Here is a 21,569-nt window from a genome sequence, read left to right as displayed (position 1 = left end):
TCTCTACCAAAATCGACGACTCCACAACTTCCTCTTCTACAATCGACGACATCTCAAGCTGATTCAAGTCGATTAACCACAGATTCAAAATGGTTGACACACGAAAGTCGTCGATCGATAGTCGTTGATTAACCACGGATTCAACATCTATATCCGTCGATCTCAGCATCTCTATCTCTCTATCAGCCGACGTCCACATCTCCACGCGATTTGAAATAGTTGACACCAAATTCATCAATGGAAGGTGAAGGTTTATATTATATTGTTTTTCTGAACTTCCTATTTTGAAGTCTATGGCTAAAATTGCTTCGATTTACTGTTTCAGATGGACGCCGATTGCGTTCTGGCAAAACGTTATGCCTCATGTAATACACTGTATTGAAGTTTTATATTTTTCAAAATTCTATTTTACTTCATACTTTCTTACTTTGGTTTCTGATTTTTGCGTAATTAGTTTATCAATCAGTGGGTAACAAGTTCAATTAGGGGTGAAATATAATCGTTTGCTGGTGGCTAATTCGCAACATCATTAGTATTACTTCAAGTCCAATTTATGTCTTCATCATGTTTCCTGTTACTTCATTTTTCAGATTGTTCATAGTACTTCATTCGTACACTTTATTACTTCATTCATGTTGCATGTTACTTCATTCGTACACTATATTACTTCAATCATGTTGCCTGTTACTTCATTTTTCAGATTGTTCATAGTACTTCATTAGTATACTTTATTACTTCATTCATGTTGCTTGTTACTTCATTCAATAGGTCTTGTTCCTCATATGTGCAAATCAGCATTATTATGTTGTTTGTTTTTGCTTCAAGAGAAATGCTATTGCTGTAATAGACAATTCTGCAAACGGGATGACAATGACCTCACAATAAATTATGGTCACATTCCAGAAACATTGGTTTGTATTCTTCTCTTATGATTGAATTTTATAGCACATACATATGAATACACACAACTATAAATGATATGTATTTGTTTTGTACATGCAGAGATCATACTTTTGTCACTTCCTCACCAAGAATGGTCTCCATGCATATTGTAAGATCGTGTCCAACTCCAAAATGCAGAGATTGAAAATGCCATGGAGGATAACGTTGAAGATTGTGGAGTATTTCTAATGCGGCATATGGAAACGTACAAGGGTGAGCGAGAAGGTTGCTGGAATTGTGACTTGAAGAAATCAAGTTCGGGTGTGCTTCAGAGCTTTAGGGCTAAATATTGTTCGGCGCTGATGTTAGCCGAAAACAGCCACGAAAGCTTCAACAACAAAATTGTTACAGCAGCGTATTACGAAGAGGAAAACAAACACACTGAAATTGATGTTGAGAAAATGATTGCAGCATATTTAAAGAAGAAATGATCATTTTAGTAGATCAAATTTTGTATTCGACATACATCTGTTATGAGCATTGAATAAAGTACCACGCTTTCTAATGTTGTTCATTATTAGCCTATACTACTGCATTTGGTAACAGATTTAGTCCATTTCAGAAATCTTAGTTCATTTCAAAGATCTATTGACAAATGGAAAATATTTCATATAAAGTAAGATTAATAATCTACTCCTACAATATATTTTGTCTATTCTCTTTAAGCTTGCAAAAAGTCTAAACAAATTCAAATTCAAAATGTAAATGAAGTAAGAAACTACATGATTGAAGTACAGAAGTAAGGGAATGAAGAACATAATTATCCGAATGAAGTAAATTTGGAACATAACTACTTGAACTAAATAGAATAACCAGCCTTAACATCGGATTTTCCTCTTTAAATGTTGTTCAATATTAGCTTGTAATACTGCATTGGGTACCATATTTAGTTCATTTCAGAGATCTTAGTTCATTTTTGAGATCTATTGATTATTGATGAGTGAATGACAAATGGAAAATATATCAAAGTAAGACTAAGAAAAACATTATAATAAAGAAAAAATAAGCCATATAAAAACACTTCAGTCTATTATCTTTAAGCTTGCAAAAAGTTTTAACAAATTCAAATTCAAAATGTAAATGAAGTAAGAAACTACAAGACTGAAGTACAGAAGTAAGAGAATGAAGAACAAAAATATCCGAATGAAGTAATAAAACAACCAGCTTCAACATCCAGAATTTATCCAATACTAGCTTCTTCATTATTGGTCGATGAAGATCCATCTTCAACCGCAGAATTTGTCGGTGTTTTTCCTACTCCATCTTCAACCGCAGAATTTGGACACTGCAGAAATGAAATATGCATAAAAGCATTTGAAGTCCTACTGGAATGGAATGAAGTAAAAACCTTGTTCAATGAAGTAATTATGTTTTTGAATGAAGTAATAAATCTATTGGAATAAATTATACTATTGTTTACACTGAATAAAGTAAAAACCTAGCTCAATATATTACATGCTGGAATGAAGTAATAAACTTACTTGAATGAAGTAAAAATCAACTAAAATGAAGTAAAAACTAACTGGAATGAAGTAAAAACCTAGTTCAATGAATTCGAATGAAACATGTGTTAAATCATTTGAAAACCTACTGCATGCAATGAACTAAAAACATGTTTGAATGAAGTAACGACTCATTTAAATGAAGTAGTATTTAATGAAGTAAAAATCTGTTCATTTTCAATATATTACGTACTGGAATGAAGTAATAAACTTACTTGAATGAAGTAAAAATCAACTGAAATGAAGTAAAAACTAACTGGAATGAAGTAAAAACCTAGTTCAATTAATTCGAATGAAACATGTGTTAAATCATTTGAAAACCTACTGCATGCAATGAACTAAAAACCTGTTTGAATGAAGTAACGACTCATTTAAATGAAGTAATATGGAATGAAGTAAATTCTATTCATTTCAATATACTACGTACTAGAATGAAGTAATGAACTTACTTGAATGAAGTAAAAACCAACTAGAATGAAGTAAAAACATTTTCATTTTAAATTTATTAGATAATGAACTGATGCAATAAACTTACTGTAATGAAATAAAAAACTACAAAAATGAAGTAATACCTACTGGAAATAAATTACTTCATATTGATCTGTTTATTACTAAAAGCGTGAAAAAATCAAATGAAACCTACTGGTGAAATAATTTACTAATGCTCTTCTTCTTCTTCTTCTTCTTCTTCTTCTTCTTCTTCTTCTTCTTCTTCTTCTTCTTCTTCTTCTTCTTCTTCTTCTTCTTCTTCTTCTTCTTCCTCCTCATCCTCCTCCTCCCAGTACTGCTAATATTACTTCATTCAATCTGGTGATTACTTCATTCAGATAATCTATTACTTCATACTGATATATTTATTACTACAAACGTGAAAAAATAAAAAATATACAATTGTTAATATGAGTTTGCATGAAGAAGAGTGCCAATTGGTGTTTGTAGATCATCCATAATCAGAATTCTTCTATGAGATTCTGAAGGTAAGCTTGAGAAGTAATCGAAATTCTGATCTCACGAAGTAATCGGAATTCTGATCTCACGAAGTAATCGAAATTCTTCACGTTTGGCTTCATTGTGTAGATATCTCCAGCTTTATATTCAGAGAAGAATCACGATTTGATGCAGATCGCGATTGTTGAATTGATGAAATTGCAAAACGATCGATGAAATTGATGAATTGATGCAGATAGTGAATTGATGAAGGCGAGGGAGACTATGGAGATTTAAGGAGATTACATTAAGAAGATCGATGAAGATCGATGGAGATTAAAGAATTTGATGCAGATCCAGAATTTGATGCAGATCACGATTGTTGAATTGATGAAATTGCAAAACGATCGATGAAATTGATGAATTGATGCAGATAGTGAATCGATGAAGGTGATGGAGGCGATGAAGGCGATGGAGACGATGGAGATTTAAGGAGATTACAGGAAGAAGATAGATGGAGATTTGAGAAAGATGAAACACGTATTTTTGGAGAGTTAATAAATTGATTTCCTAAAATAACCTCAGCAAGTTTTTTAAAATAAAATAATGAAATAATGGTAAATTAATCATAACCACAAGATCTAGAAGATGGAGGGCCCTAATTTGGTCTCTAGTTCGGTCCTTAAGAATGGTTCGACATTGATCACAACCCTATATATATATATATATATATATATATATATATATATATATATATATATATATATATATATATATATATAGGGAGATGATCAAAATAAGTATGTGTTTAAATCCAGAAATGCAGACCAAATCTTGGCCCTAAAATTAGATGATCTAATGGTCAATAATTAACCAAAAACACGGAAGGTCATAATTAAGCAATTTTAGGTCATATTATAATATTTGGGTTTAATGTCATGCTAAGATCGGTTTAGGTCATGCTTTGTTAGCATGATCTAAAAATTACCTAATTATGACCTAAAAGTGCCCTAATTATGATATTGTTCTGCGTTTCTTTATTTAAATCTAGTTTTGCATAGATCAAAACCCTATATATATATATATATATATATATATATAGAGGTTAGTGATCAACATATAACAATCTTAAGTGAATAACTAGAGAACAAATCTCAGACACACATCTTAATGGAACAAATATTATTTATTTTAATAATACAAAATAGGCCAAGAGTATTTTTGGAAATTACATTATGAAATTTAAATATGAAATTATGCGGCTTCAATTTCCAAATCTCGTTGGAAATTATGGTGATTATTGTCTTTCTGTTTCTCTTCCCCGTCGATCGCCGCCGCACAATCACCCTGAGCCTTGTTCACCTCCGCGTCATTCTCCGATATCTTCTTCTCCACCACCTTTTTCAGCTCCGCCGTCACGTCGGCGATGGAAAAGTACGTTTGCATCTGAAGAATCGGAATCCAATTCAACCTCCGGTGGTGAATCGCCGCGAAAGCCGATTCGTACGCCGCCCCGTCCTCCAGCTGCGTCAGGTGGCCGCAGAGCACGTCAGGTGGCCGCCCCGTCAGCTGCTTCAGGTGGCATCCAGCTCCCGGTCCCACAGTCCCTGAACGGAATCGAACCGCAGGTGATCAACTGCATCAGCACCATCGACGATCGACACCGATGGATGTGATGATGGCGATGTCCCGCCGCCTCGGGCAGAAGCATAACCTGTCCATCGGCTTTCAACAATGTGCCCAGTGTCTCGGGGCTCGAATCGGACGGCGGTGGGGAGATCTCGATCTCGAGTTCCTTGGAGTCGGTGAGCCTGTCATCTGTCTGTGTTGATTTGGAGTCGAAGTCGATGGAGCTGTAGGATTTGTTGCGGCGGCGAGTGTAGTCTTGAGCGGATGTTGGGTTGTCGAGAAATGCGGAACCTTTGAGAATATAGTCATGGCCGTGCGCCGGAATGATGAGATCATCCTCCGACAAATCGTGCCATACAAAACCATTTTTGTAGCTCCTAATTAATTCAAAACGCATAAATAAAATAATATTGGAAGAAAAGACAAAAGCAAGATATAGGAATAATGGTAGTCAGCTTTTGCAAGACCAAGAATACACGGAGGCCATTCCTTTTGCAAGACCAGGAATACAAGAATGTTGTTTACACAGCACATCACTCTTACTATTATTTCACTTCATTGTTGTTTACAAAACACATCTCTTAGCATTATTTCACTTCACTGTTGTTTATAAAATACATCACTCTTAGCATTATTTCACTTCACTGTTGTTTACAAAACACATCACTCTTAGCATAATATCACTCCACTGTTGTTTACAAAGCACATCACTCTTAGCATTATTTCACTTCACTGTTGTTTACAAAACACATCACTCTTAGCATGGTATCACTTCACTGTTGTTTACAAAGCACATCATTATTAGCATTATTGTACTTCACTGTTGTTTACAAAACACATCACTCTTAGCATTATTTCACTTCACTGTTGTTTACAAAACACATCACTCTTAGCATGATTTCACTTCACTATTGTTTACAAAACACATCACTCTTAGCATTATTTCACTTCACTATTGTTTACAAAACACATCACTCTTAGCATGATATTACTTCACTGTTGTTTACAAAACACATCAGTCTTAGCATGATCTTACTTCACTGTTGTTTACAAAACACATCACTCTTTGCATGATCTTACTTCACTGTTGTTTACAAAACACATCATGATCTTACTTCACTGTTGTTTACAAAACACATCACTCTTAGCATGATCTTACTTCACTGTTGTTTACAAAACACATCACTCTTAGCATGATTTTACTTCACTGTTGTTAACAAAACACATCACTCTTAGCATGATCTTACTTCACTGTTGTTAACAAAACACATCACTATTAGCATGATTTTACTTCACTGTTGTTAACAAAACACATCACTATTAGCATGATTTTACTTCACTGTTGTAGACAAAACACATCACTATAGAAGATCAATTCCCAATTGTTGTTTCTCTGATTTTATTACAAAAGGTATCTGTATAGATTGTAACACATTGAGCCACTCATTCAAAATATCCGAGGATGATTCTGATTTGTTAAAAACCAATGCCACTATTATAGTAGGAACAATAGCACAGTTTCCAAATTTTTTTCACACAATAAACACACTAACAGAAACCCAAAACTCCTAAAATTTCGCTCAATTTTTCATGATTGAGAATGGGATTTCCAGTTGCATACACTGATTTAATTATCCCCAAATTGGTGGTATATGCTGACGGCATTAGGACTTGTGCAGAATTTATGTACGCTCTGCTATCTGTATTACGGCTGGGTGATTTTCTCGAGCCGGAAACGGCGTCGTTTGCGTCGCCCGATTATTGTAGCGCGGTGCTGATCCACGAGCTGTTGCCGGTGGTGAAATTCGCAGATTTGGAGAAGGATCTTGACGAGCCGGAGAGGTGCTCGGTGTGCCTGTGCGAATTCGGTGGCGAGGACGAGATCCGGCGGCTGAGGAACTGCCGGCACATATTCCACCCATCTTAATAGGGTTCCTAATCGCCGACGATGGCGATGGCTTGAATGCGGTTTAATTTTCCAGAACAGAGAAGAGGAGAAGAGTGAAGAAACCACGGTTGTTTTTCAAATGAAATCAATTTGACGACCTAACCTGATTTTGGTATCAAGCTTTTACAAAATTACCATAATACCCCCGACTTGTTATTATGGAGTAAATTTATGATTGATGGAACTAATTTCTCCTTAAATTAGAAAATTACATGTATTAATACTAGCCCTTGATTTGATTAACTGACCCGTGTTCTATAAGGGGCTTACTTATAACCAAAATGAAATAATGATGTTGATTCGTTAGAGTCTAAAAGACATATTCCTTCTATTCCAAAAGAAAAGAATATGCACTCAAATCCAAATCAATGGAACAACTAAAAGCTTATATAGACATCTATTTATATTGAAGGATGTGTTAGTAATTTTGTCTATCCAAATAGATTATATCGAATTGCAGCAACTATATATATGTACGTATGTAAGATTCTTCAATTCCAACAAATAAGTCAAAAGTTTGAGTATACTTTAGAAATTTCCATGCGGCTTAAAAATATCCCAAATCCCAATTGATCTATAAACAATAGGGACGGCTGGTGAAAGAAATATTCAACCTTGGTGATGCATATTTTAAAATTGGTCCTTCACAAAAAACTAACCGAAACTTACAAATGCATCTATCCGTAAAAATAATCACATATTGTAAACAACTCCTCTCTCTTTCTCATATAAACACATAGCCATAGACATAGCACTCATAACCAAGTCCTAAACATGGCAGAAGCCCGGAAAAGGATCACGGTAGCGTGCGTGTGCGCAGCATTGTTGACGACTCTCGCAGGCTCATCGCCTTCGTGCATTCCCGTCAAAGGGGTGTATTACCCTGAATGGTCTAACGTGGACCCCTCCTCCCTCAAAACCAAGCTTTACACTCACATCTTCTATGCTTTTCTCACTCCACACTTCGACACCTTCCAATTCCAAATACACCAAACCCAAGCTCCACTGCTTCTCAACTTCACCTCCACCATCCATGCAGCCAACCCTCCCCTCACCACACTCTTCTCTGTCGGCGGCGCTGCTGAGGGCACCGCCCTCTTCTCCCGTCTCGCCTCCACCTCTTCCTCACGCGCAGCTTTTATCCACTCCAGCATACATGTCGCCAGAAAATTCGGGTTTCTTATCTCATCTTTAATTACTTTTGTTTAACTTCGGTTATATTGCCTTTAAATCATGAAGTTTAGTTTGGTCATATTTCTATATATTATTAAGTGATGGGGTACGTACTAAACAAGCCCAATAGCAGTGACGGCCCATCAGCCCAAAGCCCAAGGAAGAGTATCAGTTCGGCATTACCAAAGAGTTCGGCCCCAGCCTACAGCTCGGTAAAAGCCAACCAATCAGTTCGGCATTACCAAAGAGTTCGGCCCCAGCCTACAGCTCGGTAAAAGCCGACCAATCAAACTCTACTCTCAGATCGGCAAAAGCTGCTCGGCAATAGTTCAGAAGTTCGGTCTCAGTATTCGACCGAACTGGGAGATAGTGGACTCATGCAGAACCTCCACGACCTCCACTACACGATCTATTTAGTGGTGTCAACTCATGCAGGATAGCGGACCAAACAAAGAGATAGTGGACCCATGCAGGATCTCATGACCTCCACGACATCCACTACCTAGTTAGTGGTGATGCAAGCCACGACCTAGTTAGTGGTGATGCAAGCCACGATCTTAGTTCAATGTATAAATAGAACTTAGATCAGATAGAGGAGGCGCTCTAGACATAAAAGATCATATAGCAAGTCTGTATTTGTAAGCTGGAAAACCAGATCAAGCAATACAATCTTGCCCTCCTTTCTTCCCGTGGACGTAGATTTACCTCAGTAAATCGAACCACGTAATTCCTTGTGTCGTGATCTATATTCATTACCTGCATTTACTACTATCAAAAATTCGCCCAACCATCACTGGCGCCGTCTGTGGGAAACAGAGAACCAAATTTGTGATAAAGCGAGTTTTTGATCCTCTTCCACCAAAAAAATGCATACCAGATCACATAATACCCGTGCTTCCGTCCGTGATAACCATGAGGAAGCTAGTCCAGCCCGCAGATCTGGAAAACAGCCTCGGGAGAAATCTACTTCCAGTTCTCACGGAGAAGGAACAAGCCGCTCAAAGACTCATCGCACCGAGTCTTCCCAGCAGCCCGATTTGAACGAGGCTGTCAAGTTGTTTTTGGCCGAGAAGCAGGATGAATTCTTAACATTCCTGCAAACAGGCCAAAAGCCTGAGACGAAAACGGTGGATTCTCCCTCCTCATCCAGACATGAAAGTCACTACCGCAGTAGTGCCGTGTCTTCCAGGAAGAAGAATCCTCAACCCCGACATGTTCCTGTTCCTCCTCGGTACCGGAATCACAGGAGAACTCCATCTCCTCCATACCGAAGAGATGTCGGGTTCGCCATGTACGGAGCATTGAAGACTCCGTTCTCGGACGATATCACCCGAACTCCCTTGCCACAGAACTACCGAACTCCGTCGATGACTTATGACGGGTTAGTGAATCCTCATGACTTCCTGGGACGCTATCAGTACAACATGGCGAACCAGGGTCTCAATGAGGTCCATATGTGCAAGCTGTTTCCCGAGCTGCTTATCGGGAACGCAAGAAGGTGGTTCGATAGCCTCCCCCAAGGCAGCATTAGATCTTACCGAGATCTAATGGATGCTTTCCACAGGAGGTTCTTTCATAAAGCAGAAGCCCGAATCACTTCGGCTCAGCTGCTTTCTATACGTCAAGGTCGCGACGAAAAGATCAGCGACTTTATGACGAGATTCCACAAGGAATGCCTACAAGTAGATAATCTCAATGATCTACTTGTCATTTCGGCATTCCAAAATGGAATCCTACCCGGAGCTCTCTACAGAAAGCTCGTGGAATGCAGTCCGCAAACAGCTCAAGAGATGTGGGACATTGCGGACCAGTTCTCCCGTGCCGATGAGGCAGACCGTCGCAAACGGTCTTTAGACAGCTCATCCCGAGGAGACAGGAGGAAGCCCGATCATGGCGATCAGGGACATCCTCGCCGAACTCCTTTTGGCGATCAGAGGCTTCCTCACCGAACTCCTTCCCCACTAAAGGAGGGATAGCGGTCATCCGAGGTGATCAAAAAAGAGCGAGTGTTTGCAGATTGCGCTTAAAAGTGCCGAGCAATCAGATCGGCACCATCAAGCATAGCAATCACAGCAGCCGGAGTCAGAGGCAGGCGAAATGACCGAAGTCACACCGGAGCCGAACTCGATGGTGTACGGCACTGAAGCCGTGATTCCGGTTGAGATCGGCGTACCCAGTCCCCGAACTCTAAATTTCTCCTCAGAAATGAATGATGACGGACTGAGAGCCGAACTAGATCTGGCCGAAGAAAGAAGAGAATTGGCCTGCATAAAAGCAGCCAAGTACAAGGAGCAAGTAGCCCGGTATTATAACCAAAGGGTGAAAAAGCTGCAATTTCAAGTGGGAGATCTCGTCTTGAGAAACAACGAAGTAAGCCGAGCAGAAAAGCTGGGCAAACTCGAACCCACATGGGAAGGTCCATATCGGGTGTCAGAAGTCCTCGGCAAAGGGTCTTATAAATTGACTCACATGTCAGGAGAACAAGCACCCCGAACATGGTACATTTCCAACCTCAAGAAGTTCCATTTGTAAGAGACAGTCCGGTCAGTCAGTCTTGTGTCTAGTTCGGTCCTAGGGGTATGTGCTTTCTTTGTTTTTTACTTGTTTTTCATGTTTGTCTATGTGCGTTTTGTCTATGTGCGTGTCGTCTCTTACAAATGTTACTGAGGTATCTTGTTCTTCGAAGGCTGATCCCCTTTTTAGAACATGTATAAGCCAACGATTGTGAGTCCAAGCTTCTAAGGAGGATACAAGACCACAATTCAGCTTAAGAAACAAGCAGTTCGTCTGAAACGAACTGCAACAAAGGGAAAGTCCGATCCACGCGATAAAACTCGCCGAATTAGGACAAGGGAAAGTCCGATCCACGCGATAAAACTCGCCGAATTAGGACAAGGGAAAGTCCGATCCCCAAATTAGGACACAAGCTTAGTCCGGTCAAAGAAATTTACTTCATAAGACCAAAGACGAGTCCGGTCAAAGAAGTTTACTTCATAAGACCAAAGACGAGTCCGGTCAAAGAAGTTTATTTCATAAGACCGAGGACCAAGTCCGGTCAAAGAAGTTTACTTCATAAGACCAAAGACGAGTCCGGTCAAAGAAGCTTACTTCATAAGACCGAGGACGAGTCCGGTCAAAGAAGTTTACTTCATAAGACCGAGGACGAGCACGATGAAATTTTTTCGCTAAGCTGTAAATACGCAGTGATAGAAGCGAAATGAAGATTTCATTTATTAAATCTTGTTCGGCATACAACTCCGCTGCCCTACGAGAAGGCGTTACGCCATTACAAAGGACTATTCTACTGTCCCTGGTTGCTAAAGTTGAGCCATCTATTCACAAAATCCTCGTGAAGCCGAGTTCGGTCATTCCGGGCAGCTGAAGAATAAGCAGGTCGACGAGATGCTCTAATCGACCTACCGCCTCTTCCCTGAGCCCGGGAAGCTCTGGCACCTCGGCGGCGAAGAGTCTCTTCACGAAGCATTTGTTGATCTTGCTCACTCATAATCACAGCTCCTCTACGAACTTCAGTCCGTCCTTGTCTTGACGTTTCCGGTTGCTCCTGAGTCCGTTCTCGTCTTGACGTTTCCGGCTGTTCCTGAGTTCGTTGCTGACTTGGAGTAGGGTTTTGAGCAAGTGAATCAGGGGTTTGAGCTGGAGTGCGACCATCTGTTGGCGGGAAATGCCTAAGGAATCTCTCGATTGAGGGACGCCGGGAAAGAATGATGTCGTACCGAGAAGCCCAGCGCCGCAATGATGTCACGACTTGTTGGCAAGCCGAGCTCTCCAGCGCATTGTTCCTCCGGAGTACGTGATATTCCTCCCACAGTTCGTCAACTCGTTCCTGAACTTCAGAGATGGTCATTCCCCCGCGCCTGCAGATGAAATCCTCATACGCAGTCCTCTCAGCGACGGCAGTGTTCAGCTCGGCCTCCAGATCTTTCTTTTCGGACTCTAAGTCCTTATTGTCGGCCTCCAGCTTCACTAAACAAGCCAAGAGTTCGTCATTCTTCATCTGGTCAGCTATGGCTTTTTTCTCAGCTTCGTCTAAAGCGGAAGAGTACAGCTGCTTCCAGTGAAGTACCTCCAGCTCCTTAAGAGTTAAGAATACAAAGCAGCCTATGTCAGTTCGGCATTTCAGTTTGCTGAGCAGGTAGTAAACCACAACAGGAGTAAAAGAGAGTACGAAAAGCTATACGAAGACACAAGTGCAGAAAGAAGAATTTTTTCATTCATAAGAAAAAATTTTTTACACGAGGGCTTCAAGGCCATTTTACAAGAAGGAAGAAACTAAACTAAGAGAAGGGAGACGAAATCATACTCCGCCAGCTTCGTCTCCGGCTCCTCGGTGAAGTTCAGCTTCCTTCTCCTTGTCTGCCTCAGCTTCAGCCTCGGCCTCCCTGCTCCCCCCAGCCTGCTCGGTGCCCCCATCACCGATCAGCAGCACCTCTTGCTCGGCCTGCCTGTCTCCGGTCTGCTGATCAAGCTGCTCGGTCTCACCCTCTCCGTGGAAAATTGGAGCGGGTGAAACTGGACCTAAGGAGGCAAAGATAGCCTCCATATTCTCGTCCCGGTCAGCTCGGCAACTACGAACTCGGTCAGCAGAAAGCAGGACCGAGGACGAAGCAAGCTCCTCAAGGAGCGGCAGACTCTGGAGACGAGCTGCTATCTCTCGACCGTACAGCGGCAGGACGACTTCGGGCCCCTGCTCGGCATTATCGGTCATCAGTTTCAGCAGATCACCGACAAAGGCCGAAAATTGATTGCTCAGAAAGAGTTTCTCCGCGAAAGCACGGAGAACCTCCCCTTGGGCAACCACGGCGGCAGCATCCCTCCGTTTCGTCTGCTCTCGCTGTATGACGAGCTGGTTTTTGGCAAACTGGGCTTCATCCTGGGCCGAGATCCTAGCAGCTCTGGCCTTCTCAAAGTCTGCCTTAGCCTGTTCGGCCTGGTGACGAGCAGCCGCCAACTTCCTCTGCATCTCAGCATAATCGTTGGACGCTTTGGAGAGTTCAACGGCGACGAGCTTGGAGAGCATATCGTTCCTCTGAAAATGGAAAAAGGAAAAAGTCAACCGAGGGGCCACAAAAAATACAGGAAAAAAAGCAAGGCCAGAAAATCAAGAAGAGAATTCACCTCGGCGAAGTCCGTGGGCCATAAAAAGGGCTCACAGATATGTTCCGAAGGAGGCGCCAAGACCACGTCTTTCTCCGGCGCTCTTGGGGGCTTCTGGGTCTTCCCCTTCCTACTTGCCGAAGTCGACTCCGGCTTCTTTGGATCCGAAGAGGTCTTTTGCCTCTTCGGATTCTTCTCGGCATCAGACGCCGAGCTGCTGGTTTTCGGCCTCTCCGGTTCCTTAGATTCGGAGGATTTGCGACCGAACTTGTTTAGCAAGTTCACTGCCAAAAAGCAAGAAAACAAGGTTAGTTTTCGTCGTCAAGGCAGTAATGCATAAAAAAGAAATCCTCACCCTCAGCCTCTTCGTCCGAAGACGAGGAGTCGAACACGAAGTCGCCCTTGACGAGCTCAGACTCCAGGTACTGCTTCCTAATCATAGGAATCTTATTGAGCTCGCCCTCGAGCTCGTCCAACGGTTCTAACCGAGGATGAGGAATCACGGACTTCGGCCCTCTCCAGGGAAAGCCTGGAGCCGCTGTCCTATTATAAAAAAAGAAACGATGTTGCCACTTTGGCCACTTGGTTTTGCAGAAGGCCCTAAAAGGCTGTAAAGGGATCAAGTAAAACCAAGATCCCTTCCTCTTAAACTGGAAGAAATTAAGGATTGCCCTCAGAGACAGATCCTTATCTAGCCTACGCAGTTCGGCAGCAAAGGCCGATAAGTGCCTCCAAGAGTTCGGAGTCACCTGACCTAAAGGGAGTTGAAAAAAATCTAGCAGCTCTACAAAGGCAGGGGGAAGAGGGAAACGAAGCCCGCATTCCAAGCAGGCTTCATAAACGGTGGCGTAACCCTCCGGCGGCGAGTCAGCCCTATGAAGGTCGTCGGGAATCGCAACCTTCCCCCCAGGAAAAAAATATTTTTCGTGTAAGGATATCACAGTATCCTTACTCAAGATGCTGTGAAAATACTCTACGGTCTTCTCCCCGGATTCTTTCCGGCTAGAAGACCCCTTATCCCCTTTCCTACCGCTACCTGACTCAGAAGAAGAAGAAGACATGGTTCTTACTCTTTGAAAGTCTGAAGAAATTCTCGAAAGCGGAAGGAAATTTTTACGCAAAAGAGAGAGATTGCAGAAGAAGCAATAGCAAAAGTGTTCAACTGATGAAGAAAGGACGTATTTATCAGATTCGGAGAAGATTTCAAAATCATCGCACCGTTTCGAATCCCACCTTTTCAGGATTCAACGGCCGGATTTTACTGTCGCATTTAATGCAGTCACGCGCAAGGCACGTCCCCTGACGTCAGCCTCCCCCGTACCTTTATCCAGAATGCCGAAGTGACTCGCTTCGCCGAAGTGATTCACTTCGCTTTTCGGGGGGGGTAGTGATGGGGTACGTACTAAACAAGCCCAATAGCAGTGACGGCCCATCAGCCCAAAGCCCAAGGAAGAGTATCAGTTCGGCATTACCAAAGAGTTCGGCCCCAGCCTACAGCTCGGTAAAAGCCAACCAATCAGTTCGGCATTACCAAAGAGTTCGGCCCCAGCCTACAGCTCGGTAAAAGCCGACCAATCAAACTCTACTCTCAGATCGGCAAAAGCTGCTCGGCAATAGTTCAGAAGTTCGGTCTCAGTATTCGACCGAACTGGGAGATAGTGGACTCATGCAGAACCTCCACGACCTCCACTACACGATCTATTTAGTGGTGTCAACTCATGCAGGATAGCGGACCAAACAAAGAGATAGTGGACCCATGCAGGATCTCATGACCTCCACGACATCCACTACCTAGTTAGTGGTGATGCAAGCCACGACCTAGTTAGTGGTGATGCAAGCCACGATCTTAGTTCAATGTATAAATAGAACTTAGATCAGATAGAGGAGGCGCTCTAGACATAAAAGATCATATAGCAAGTCTGTATTTGTAAGCTGGAAAACCAGATCAAGCAATACAATCTTGCCCTCCTTTCTTCCCGTGGACGTAGATTTACCTCAGTAAATCGAACCACGTAATTCCTTGTGTCGTGATCTATATTCATTACCTGCATTTACTACTATCAAAAATTCGCCCAACCATCATTAAGCTTGAAATATTAAATTATTTTTAAAATCATCAATTGATACTCCTTCCGTTCCACATAATTTTCACATTTTACATTTTACCATTTTGACAGTAGATCTCATATTCCCTAACTCATTCTCTCATATTACACTAACTCATTCTCACTAAAATATTATTATAAAATTAATTAGAACCTCATATTCCACTAACGATTTCAACTAACTTTTCATTATATTTCTTAAAATCCATGCCCTCTGGAATTTATGGGAAGAAGGAAAGGGAGTATATAAAAGGGATGATTGAAATAAAATTGATCTTTATGATTTAAAAATTCTAATTTTAAAATTGATGAGACGGATTGACAAAACTTCATAATTTAAATGTATTAACATTTAAATATATAGATTAGCCCTAAAATTCAGGGTGGTTTTTGAACAGATTTGATGGAATAGATTTGGATTGGGAATTTCCTGAAACTCCCACGGATATGGAAAATTTCGGATACCTTCTGGATGAGTGGCGCGCGGACGTGCAAAAGGAGGCTGCCGCCACAGGGCGGCCGCAGCTCCTCCTCACGGCCGCGGTGTACTACTCCGCGGATACGTTTCTCGTTGGCGTGTCGCGGGCGTACCCGGCGGCCTCGGTGAGCAGGAATCTTGACTTGATCAACGTCATGAACTACGACTACCACGGCGTGTGGAACAAGTCCGTCACCGGCGCGCAGGCGGCCCTGTTCGACCCGAGCAGCAACCTGAGCACGAGCTACGGGCTCGGGTCGTGGATCCGGGCCGGGGTGCCTCGCAGCAAGCTGGTCATGGGGCTGCCCCTTTATGGGAGGACGTGGAAGCTCAGGGACCGTGGGGTCCACGGTGTGGGCGCGGCCGCGATCGACGTGGGGCCGGGCTGGAACGGGACGGGTGTGCTGACTTATGCTGAGGTGGTGGAGTTTAATAAGGCCAACAAGGCGAAGGTCTTGTATGACGTGGCCACTGTGTCGGTGTACTCCGTGTTAGGTGATTATTGGGTGGGGTACGATGATAAGAAGACTGTGGCTGCCAAAATTGCTTATGCTAGAGCACTTGGTCTGCGTGGCTACTTCTTTTGGGCTATTAATGGTGATTACAAGTCTACCATTTCCAAAACAGGTAATTCTAAACTCCTATAGCCATTATGTAACCAATCTTTCTTTTTCATTGATTCAAAGTTACTTAAGATTGAACTAACTTTTTCTTGCTATGTTGTGTTTTGCAGCTTCAAAACTGTGGCATCTTTGAAATCAAAGTTGAAATGCATAGTGATGGTTTTGGAATGAAGTTGATTGTATTTTGTTTCATAAGATCGATTATATCACTCAGAGTTATTTCCTAGATTTTCTTCGCATTTTAATATTTATTCTTGTTTCTATTCAGTTGAAAACTAGTGTTTATATATATTGATGACTTACAGTTGAAAACTAGTGTTTATATATATTGATGACTTACAAATTTTATAGGTTCTTTGCACTTCATCTGTCCCACAATAGGAAGTCCTATTTACTTATAGCACGAGTTTTAAGAAATATAAAGAAAATTGAGTTGAATAAATTAATAGAAGAAATGTCTCACTTATATAAATTAATTTTATAATAAAATGTGAATGGAATAGCAGAAGAGTCTCACTTATATAAATTACTTACTATTTATGGTAAAAGTAAAATATGACTCTTATTATGAGACAGCCTCTCGAAACACCAGATATGAAAAAATATATAGTCTAGTATATCACAAAAAGAATTTAGGAAATATGGAAAATTGATAAACTATTGGATGATTAAATTTAATCAATTTTATTGGCGAATCTTTTTGAACACTCAATACGTAAATTCATAGAATACGAAGGGGTATAGAAGCGTGAAATTAAATTTGATCGTTGCTCACTACAACCGACTTTCTTACCATTTCAGAGTTGAGTTTAGTCTTCTGATTTTCAACGGAGTTTATAATCAATCATCAAATTAAATTTTACTATTGCTCAAACCTACAATCTCCTCTGAATCTCTCTTTTGAATTTCAAATCACTTGGGACATCACTTGGGAGTTAATTGTTGGTAATAATGTGAGAATTGTAATAAGATTAATTCTTTGCATTTTGAAATATTCGTAATTATAATTTGATGCAAGATTTTAAATGGCGTCAATCAGGCTGGCCAGAATTGATCATGATGTTTTTGGATAGAAAGGAATGGAGTGAATCCAACTTTTTCAAATTTCTGGTGGGACCCGCATGCAGTCCCATCACATTGAAGTTCTAGTGGGATCCGGTTGAAATTGTAACTCTTTCTATTATTGTTCTTTAGAAATTTTCTTAAAAAATACTCTCACTCTCCTATTAGAAATTAAACTTTTCTTTTTTTAGTTGTCCCATTAAAAATGAAACGTTTCTCAAAATAGAAATAACACTATTTCTATTTTTCCTCTCTTACTTTACTTTCTTTTCATTAATTCACAAAACAACACTGCATAAAACTCTCTAAGTAAAACCAAAATATTTTATATTTATTGGGACGGGGGAGTATATTGGAGGAGTAATATAGTTAAAAGGAAATATTTGAAAGGATAATTGGTGGAAATGATTTAGAAGATAGTTATGTGGACAAACTAAGAAACATTTTATTTTTAAAACTTCTCAATTTGTACAAAATGATACAACTCACTTATATTTATAGACATTCCTTACTAGAATTATTTACTATATTCTTTTATGTTTTTTATATATGGATTTTTCTCTATCAAAATCTAGATTTAGACTGGATAATTCTATATCTAGCTATTCTACTAAAAAATTACTACCTCCATCCCATATTAAATGTCACATTTTTTCAGTTCAGTCCATCCCACAATATGAGTCACATTTCACTTTTAACATAAATGGTAAGTAGACCCCACATTCCACCAACCAATTCTACTCACATTTTATTATAAAACTAATATATATAAGTGGGACTCATAGTACACTAATTTATTCAACTCACTTTTCTTTACATTTCTTAAAATTCGTGTCCACGCTTAATGTAACACTTAATGTGGGACGGAGGTAGTATGTAGATATTCATAATACTTAGATCTAGAGAATTTTATTACATGCTTGGTGTAGTGGCAGTGAGTGTCGATGTGCTTGCTTCAGTTGTGAAACACTGGATTTTTGGATAGCGCAATCGTCGACTTGTTATCCATACAAATAGTTGTTGGATCATTTTGTGGTCACCAGAGCTCCGTTAATAATTTTCTGAACCAAACTGCATGGAAACCACTGAAGGTGACAACTACATATTCAGCCTCGCAGGTTGGTAATGTGACAGTGTGCTGTGCTGGGGTTTGGTGCCTCTTGCACAGCGAAAGTCATGCATAAACAAATAAATCATGCATACAGATCTATTTAACAGGGATTAACAAATCACATGTTAAACAAAATATTTCATACAAGAATGAACATTAATCCATGCTTAAGGAATTTAAACCCTAATTCATGAATTCCTACGATTTAGAATTATCGATCTGATTATCAGAGAATCGACGATTGCTTGCGCCATCTCCACGTGATGTTCTTCGTACTCAACCACGAACCTTCTAATCTGTATCCCGAACTCAGATAATGACCTTTGGGTGGGCAAAGCTTGTCAAAATCGAAAAGGACTTGATTAGAAAGAAGACCGAATATCAGTTCTGTTAACTGATTTTTCATCCACTCCAAGAGGGGGAGCACGAATATTAATAATTAAATTTCTATTAATCTCTTGTCTAATCTCCTTTTATATAGAGTTATGATGGGCCAGATTAGGGATACATGGAGGTTGGACTTGGGCCAAACCTGTTGCACTTTTACTAATTAAATTGAGTCTCAATTAAATACAAGTCCAATAGAATATTATTATCATCCATTATAGTATAATAATATAGACTGCCCGTCCAATCCCAAATTATGAGTAATCCGGGCTTTACCTCTTTAATTTATTATTTCCCGTGTTTAAGATATAAATATTCATTAATTAATTTAAGTCTGCTATTTGACTTTAATTAATTAATGTCTTTTTCCAATAGTTGTCTAGTTTAAAATCTTTATTTATTACTCTGGAATAAATTCCAATCGGCCGAGTTTCTAAATAATAAAATATTTTTCGAACACCTCTTGAGGATATTATCAAACTGGACTCACCCAGCACACGATTCATTGCAATAACAATACTAGCACCTCTAGATATTGATCACCACTACCCAAGATATCTGGATTCTTGGATTGCGGAAAATCTGCACCATTTGATAAATCAAAGTAATGCATAATCAATATCGTATGCTCAATGTTATGTCAACAATGATTAAGAAATAACAATCACCGAGACCTCGTCTTTCAGTAAATAGCAAGAAAGACTTATCTCAACTGTTAGATCCTTCAGTGCTATACCACACCAGTGTCGTTTATTTCCTAAGGTAAGGAAACATGCAGACTGACACTGCTACCTTTCACGATAGGTAGCCAAAGCCTATCTAGGTTTTGAAATTCTATTTCTCTTCTACAAATGACCGACTGCGTCACCTTTTGTGAACGTCGTTCACGACCAGTCTATGTAAAAGTATTAGACTTGTTTGCTTCTTATACATTTAAATGTTTGAGAAACATCTTATAAATGCACAAGCAAACACCAATGTGATAAAATTACTTCTTCTCGCCTTTGGTTATAAGTGGATTGTAGAGTTTATTGTATACAAACAATTCTAACCGTGCAACACGCTCAAAATATATTTTTCAGTATACCAATCCTAACATGTTGCTTCTTAGGGCATCCGCAACGCTGTTCGACCGCAGCTCGGCCCAGCGGCGAACTTGTGTTGCGGGTGGATCGGGTTTTGGAGATGCTCATTGGGGGAGAAGGCTCGCAAGCCAGCGTCCCCCTCCCCCCACGTGGTGCACTGTGGTGTCATCATTTAAATAAATAATAAGACATCCAGAGGCCCTTCAAGTATGTCAATACTTGGAATATTGTTTGGTATATCGATGGGTGGGTGGGTGGGTGGTATCCAGTCCAGCACGGCTCGAGATCGAAACAGACGAAGCACGCGATGGGTGGCTAATACTCATCAAGTCGCGGCAACGGCAGTGGTGGTGGTGGCGACGAGGAGGTCGCTAGCTAGTTTGGGGTAGCCGATGCAGGGGTTCGAGCTCCAGTGCGAGTTTGGGTCATCGTCTGATTGGGGTGAAGGCGGTTTAGAGCAAGAGGCAGGGGACAAGGCCGACCAAGCCACATTGCCCCAGTCAAGGGGGCTATCCGCAAGTTCAATGTCCCTATTCTTCAGCACTACAATCGTCGATGCCGCATATATGACGTCGCTCCAATTAGGAGCATATTACAAGGGAATTTAACTTCTCAAGGCTCAAATAAGACTCCCTCGATGATGACATTCGTTTATGCCGCCACAACAACCTCCATAGTCGCCAACAGAATAGTTTTTTAGGATATTAATAATGTAATTTTTTAATTTCTGGGATTAAATTATGTATTAATTTAATTTCTAGGATTTTAATTATATTAATTATGAAATTTTTAATTTTTTGAATTTTTAATTTTTGGTATACTTAATTAAGTATATTATAATGAACTATTTTTTAATAGTTGTAATTTTTAATTAAGAAATTAAATAGTGAGATCCATGAATAGTTAAGAGAAGAGAATGTTAAGAGATGAAAGGTTGTAGGTGATGTCTCTTGATTAAAAGATGAAGCAAAAAGTGGTGTGATGTCCCTGAATAGTGTAGTTAAGAGATGGATAAGAGACATGGTTGTTGATGGCTTAAAGTTTTTCGTACTCAACCACGAATCTTCTAATCTGTTTTTCGAACTTTGGTTATGATTTTTGGGTGGACATAGTTTATCAACCTCGAAAAGGACTACACCAGAAACAAGACTGAACTTCGGTTATAGGAGAAACTAAAATATTCGAACAGTCCTAGGAGGGGTGCACAAAAATTATGAGAGGTTAAGTCCTTTATAGCATGTCTAGTCTCCTTTATATAGAGTTATTATAGGTTAGATTAGAGATCCAAAGAGGTTGAAGTTGGGTCAAGCCTGTTTGACTTTTACTAATTAAATTGAACTATGATATAATTCAAGTTCAAACATAACACTATTTATCAGCCACTACAGTAAATTAATATTGACTGCACGTCTAATTCCAAATTACGAGTAATCCAGATTTTCTTCTTTCATTTATTATTTCCCTTGTTAAATATTTAATTAT

General features: G+C 40.1%; 2 protein-coding genes across 2 annotated transcripts; both read left to right on the top strand.

Moving 5' to 3' along the window:
• The first annotated feature begins 6,600 nt into the window (after positions 1-6,600).
• On the top strand, positions 6,601-6,927 carry LOC121808846 (brassinosteroid-responsive RING protein 1-like). The gene has a single exon (XM_042209418.1). It carries the CDS (start codon positions 6,601-6,603, stop codon positions 6,925-6,927), a length of 327 nt encoding a protein of 108 aa, XP_042065352.1.
• A 795-nt stretch (positions 6,928-7,722) lies between these two features.
• On the top strand, positions 7,723-16,670 carry LOC121808845 (class V chitinase CHIT5b-like). The gene is made up of 3 exons (XM_042209417.1): positions 7,723-8,123; positions 15,740-16,446; positions 16,553-16,670. Exons 1-3 carry the CDS (start codon positions 7,723-7,725, stop codon positions 16,573-16,575), a joined length of 1,131 nt encoding a protein of 376 aa, XP_042065351.1. The 3' UTR covers positions 16,576-16,670.
• Positions 16,671-21,569: the final 4,899 nt, after the last annotated feature.

This window comes from Salvia splendens, chromosome 6 (genome assembly GCF_004379255.2).
Source record: "Salvia splendens isolate huo1 chromosome 6, SspV2, whole genome shotgun sequence".
Lineage (NCBI taxonomy): Eukaryota > Viridiplantae > Streptophyta > Magnoliopsida > Lamiales > Lamiaceae > Salvia > Salvia splendens.
This window is presented reverse-complemented; position numbering and strand designations above follow the sequence as displayed.

Bases quoted from the DNA above. Each gene is read 5' to 3' on its own strand.
- LOC121808845 (XM_042209417.1), top strand. From the start codon at position 7,723: ATGGCAGAAGCCCGGAAAAGGATCACGGTAGCGTGCGTGTGCGCAGCA. The intron at 8,124-15,739 runs GTTTCTTATCTC...GTTTTTGAACAG, and splicing joins CATGTCGCCAGAAAATTCGG to ATTTGATGGAATAGATTTGG. The intron at 16,447-16,552 runs GTAATTCTAAAC...TGTGTTTTGCAG, and splicing joins GTCTACCATTTCCAAAACAG to CTTCAAAACTGTGGCATCTT.
- LOC121808846 (XM_042209418.1), top strand. From the start codon at position 6,601: ATGGGATTTCCAGTTGCATACACTGATTTAATTATCCCCAAATTGGTG.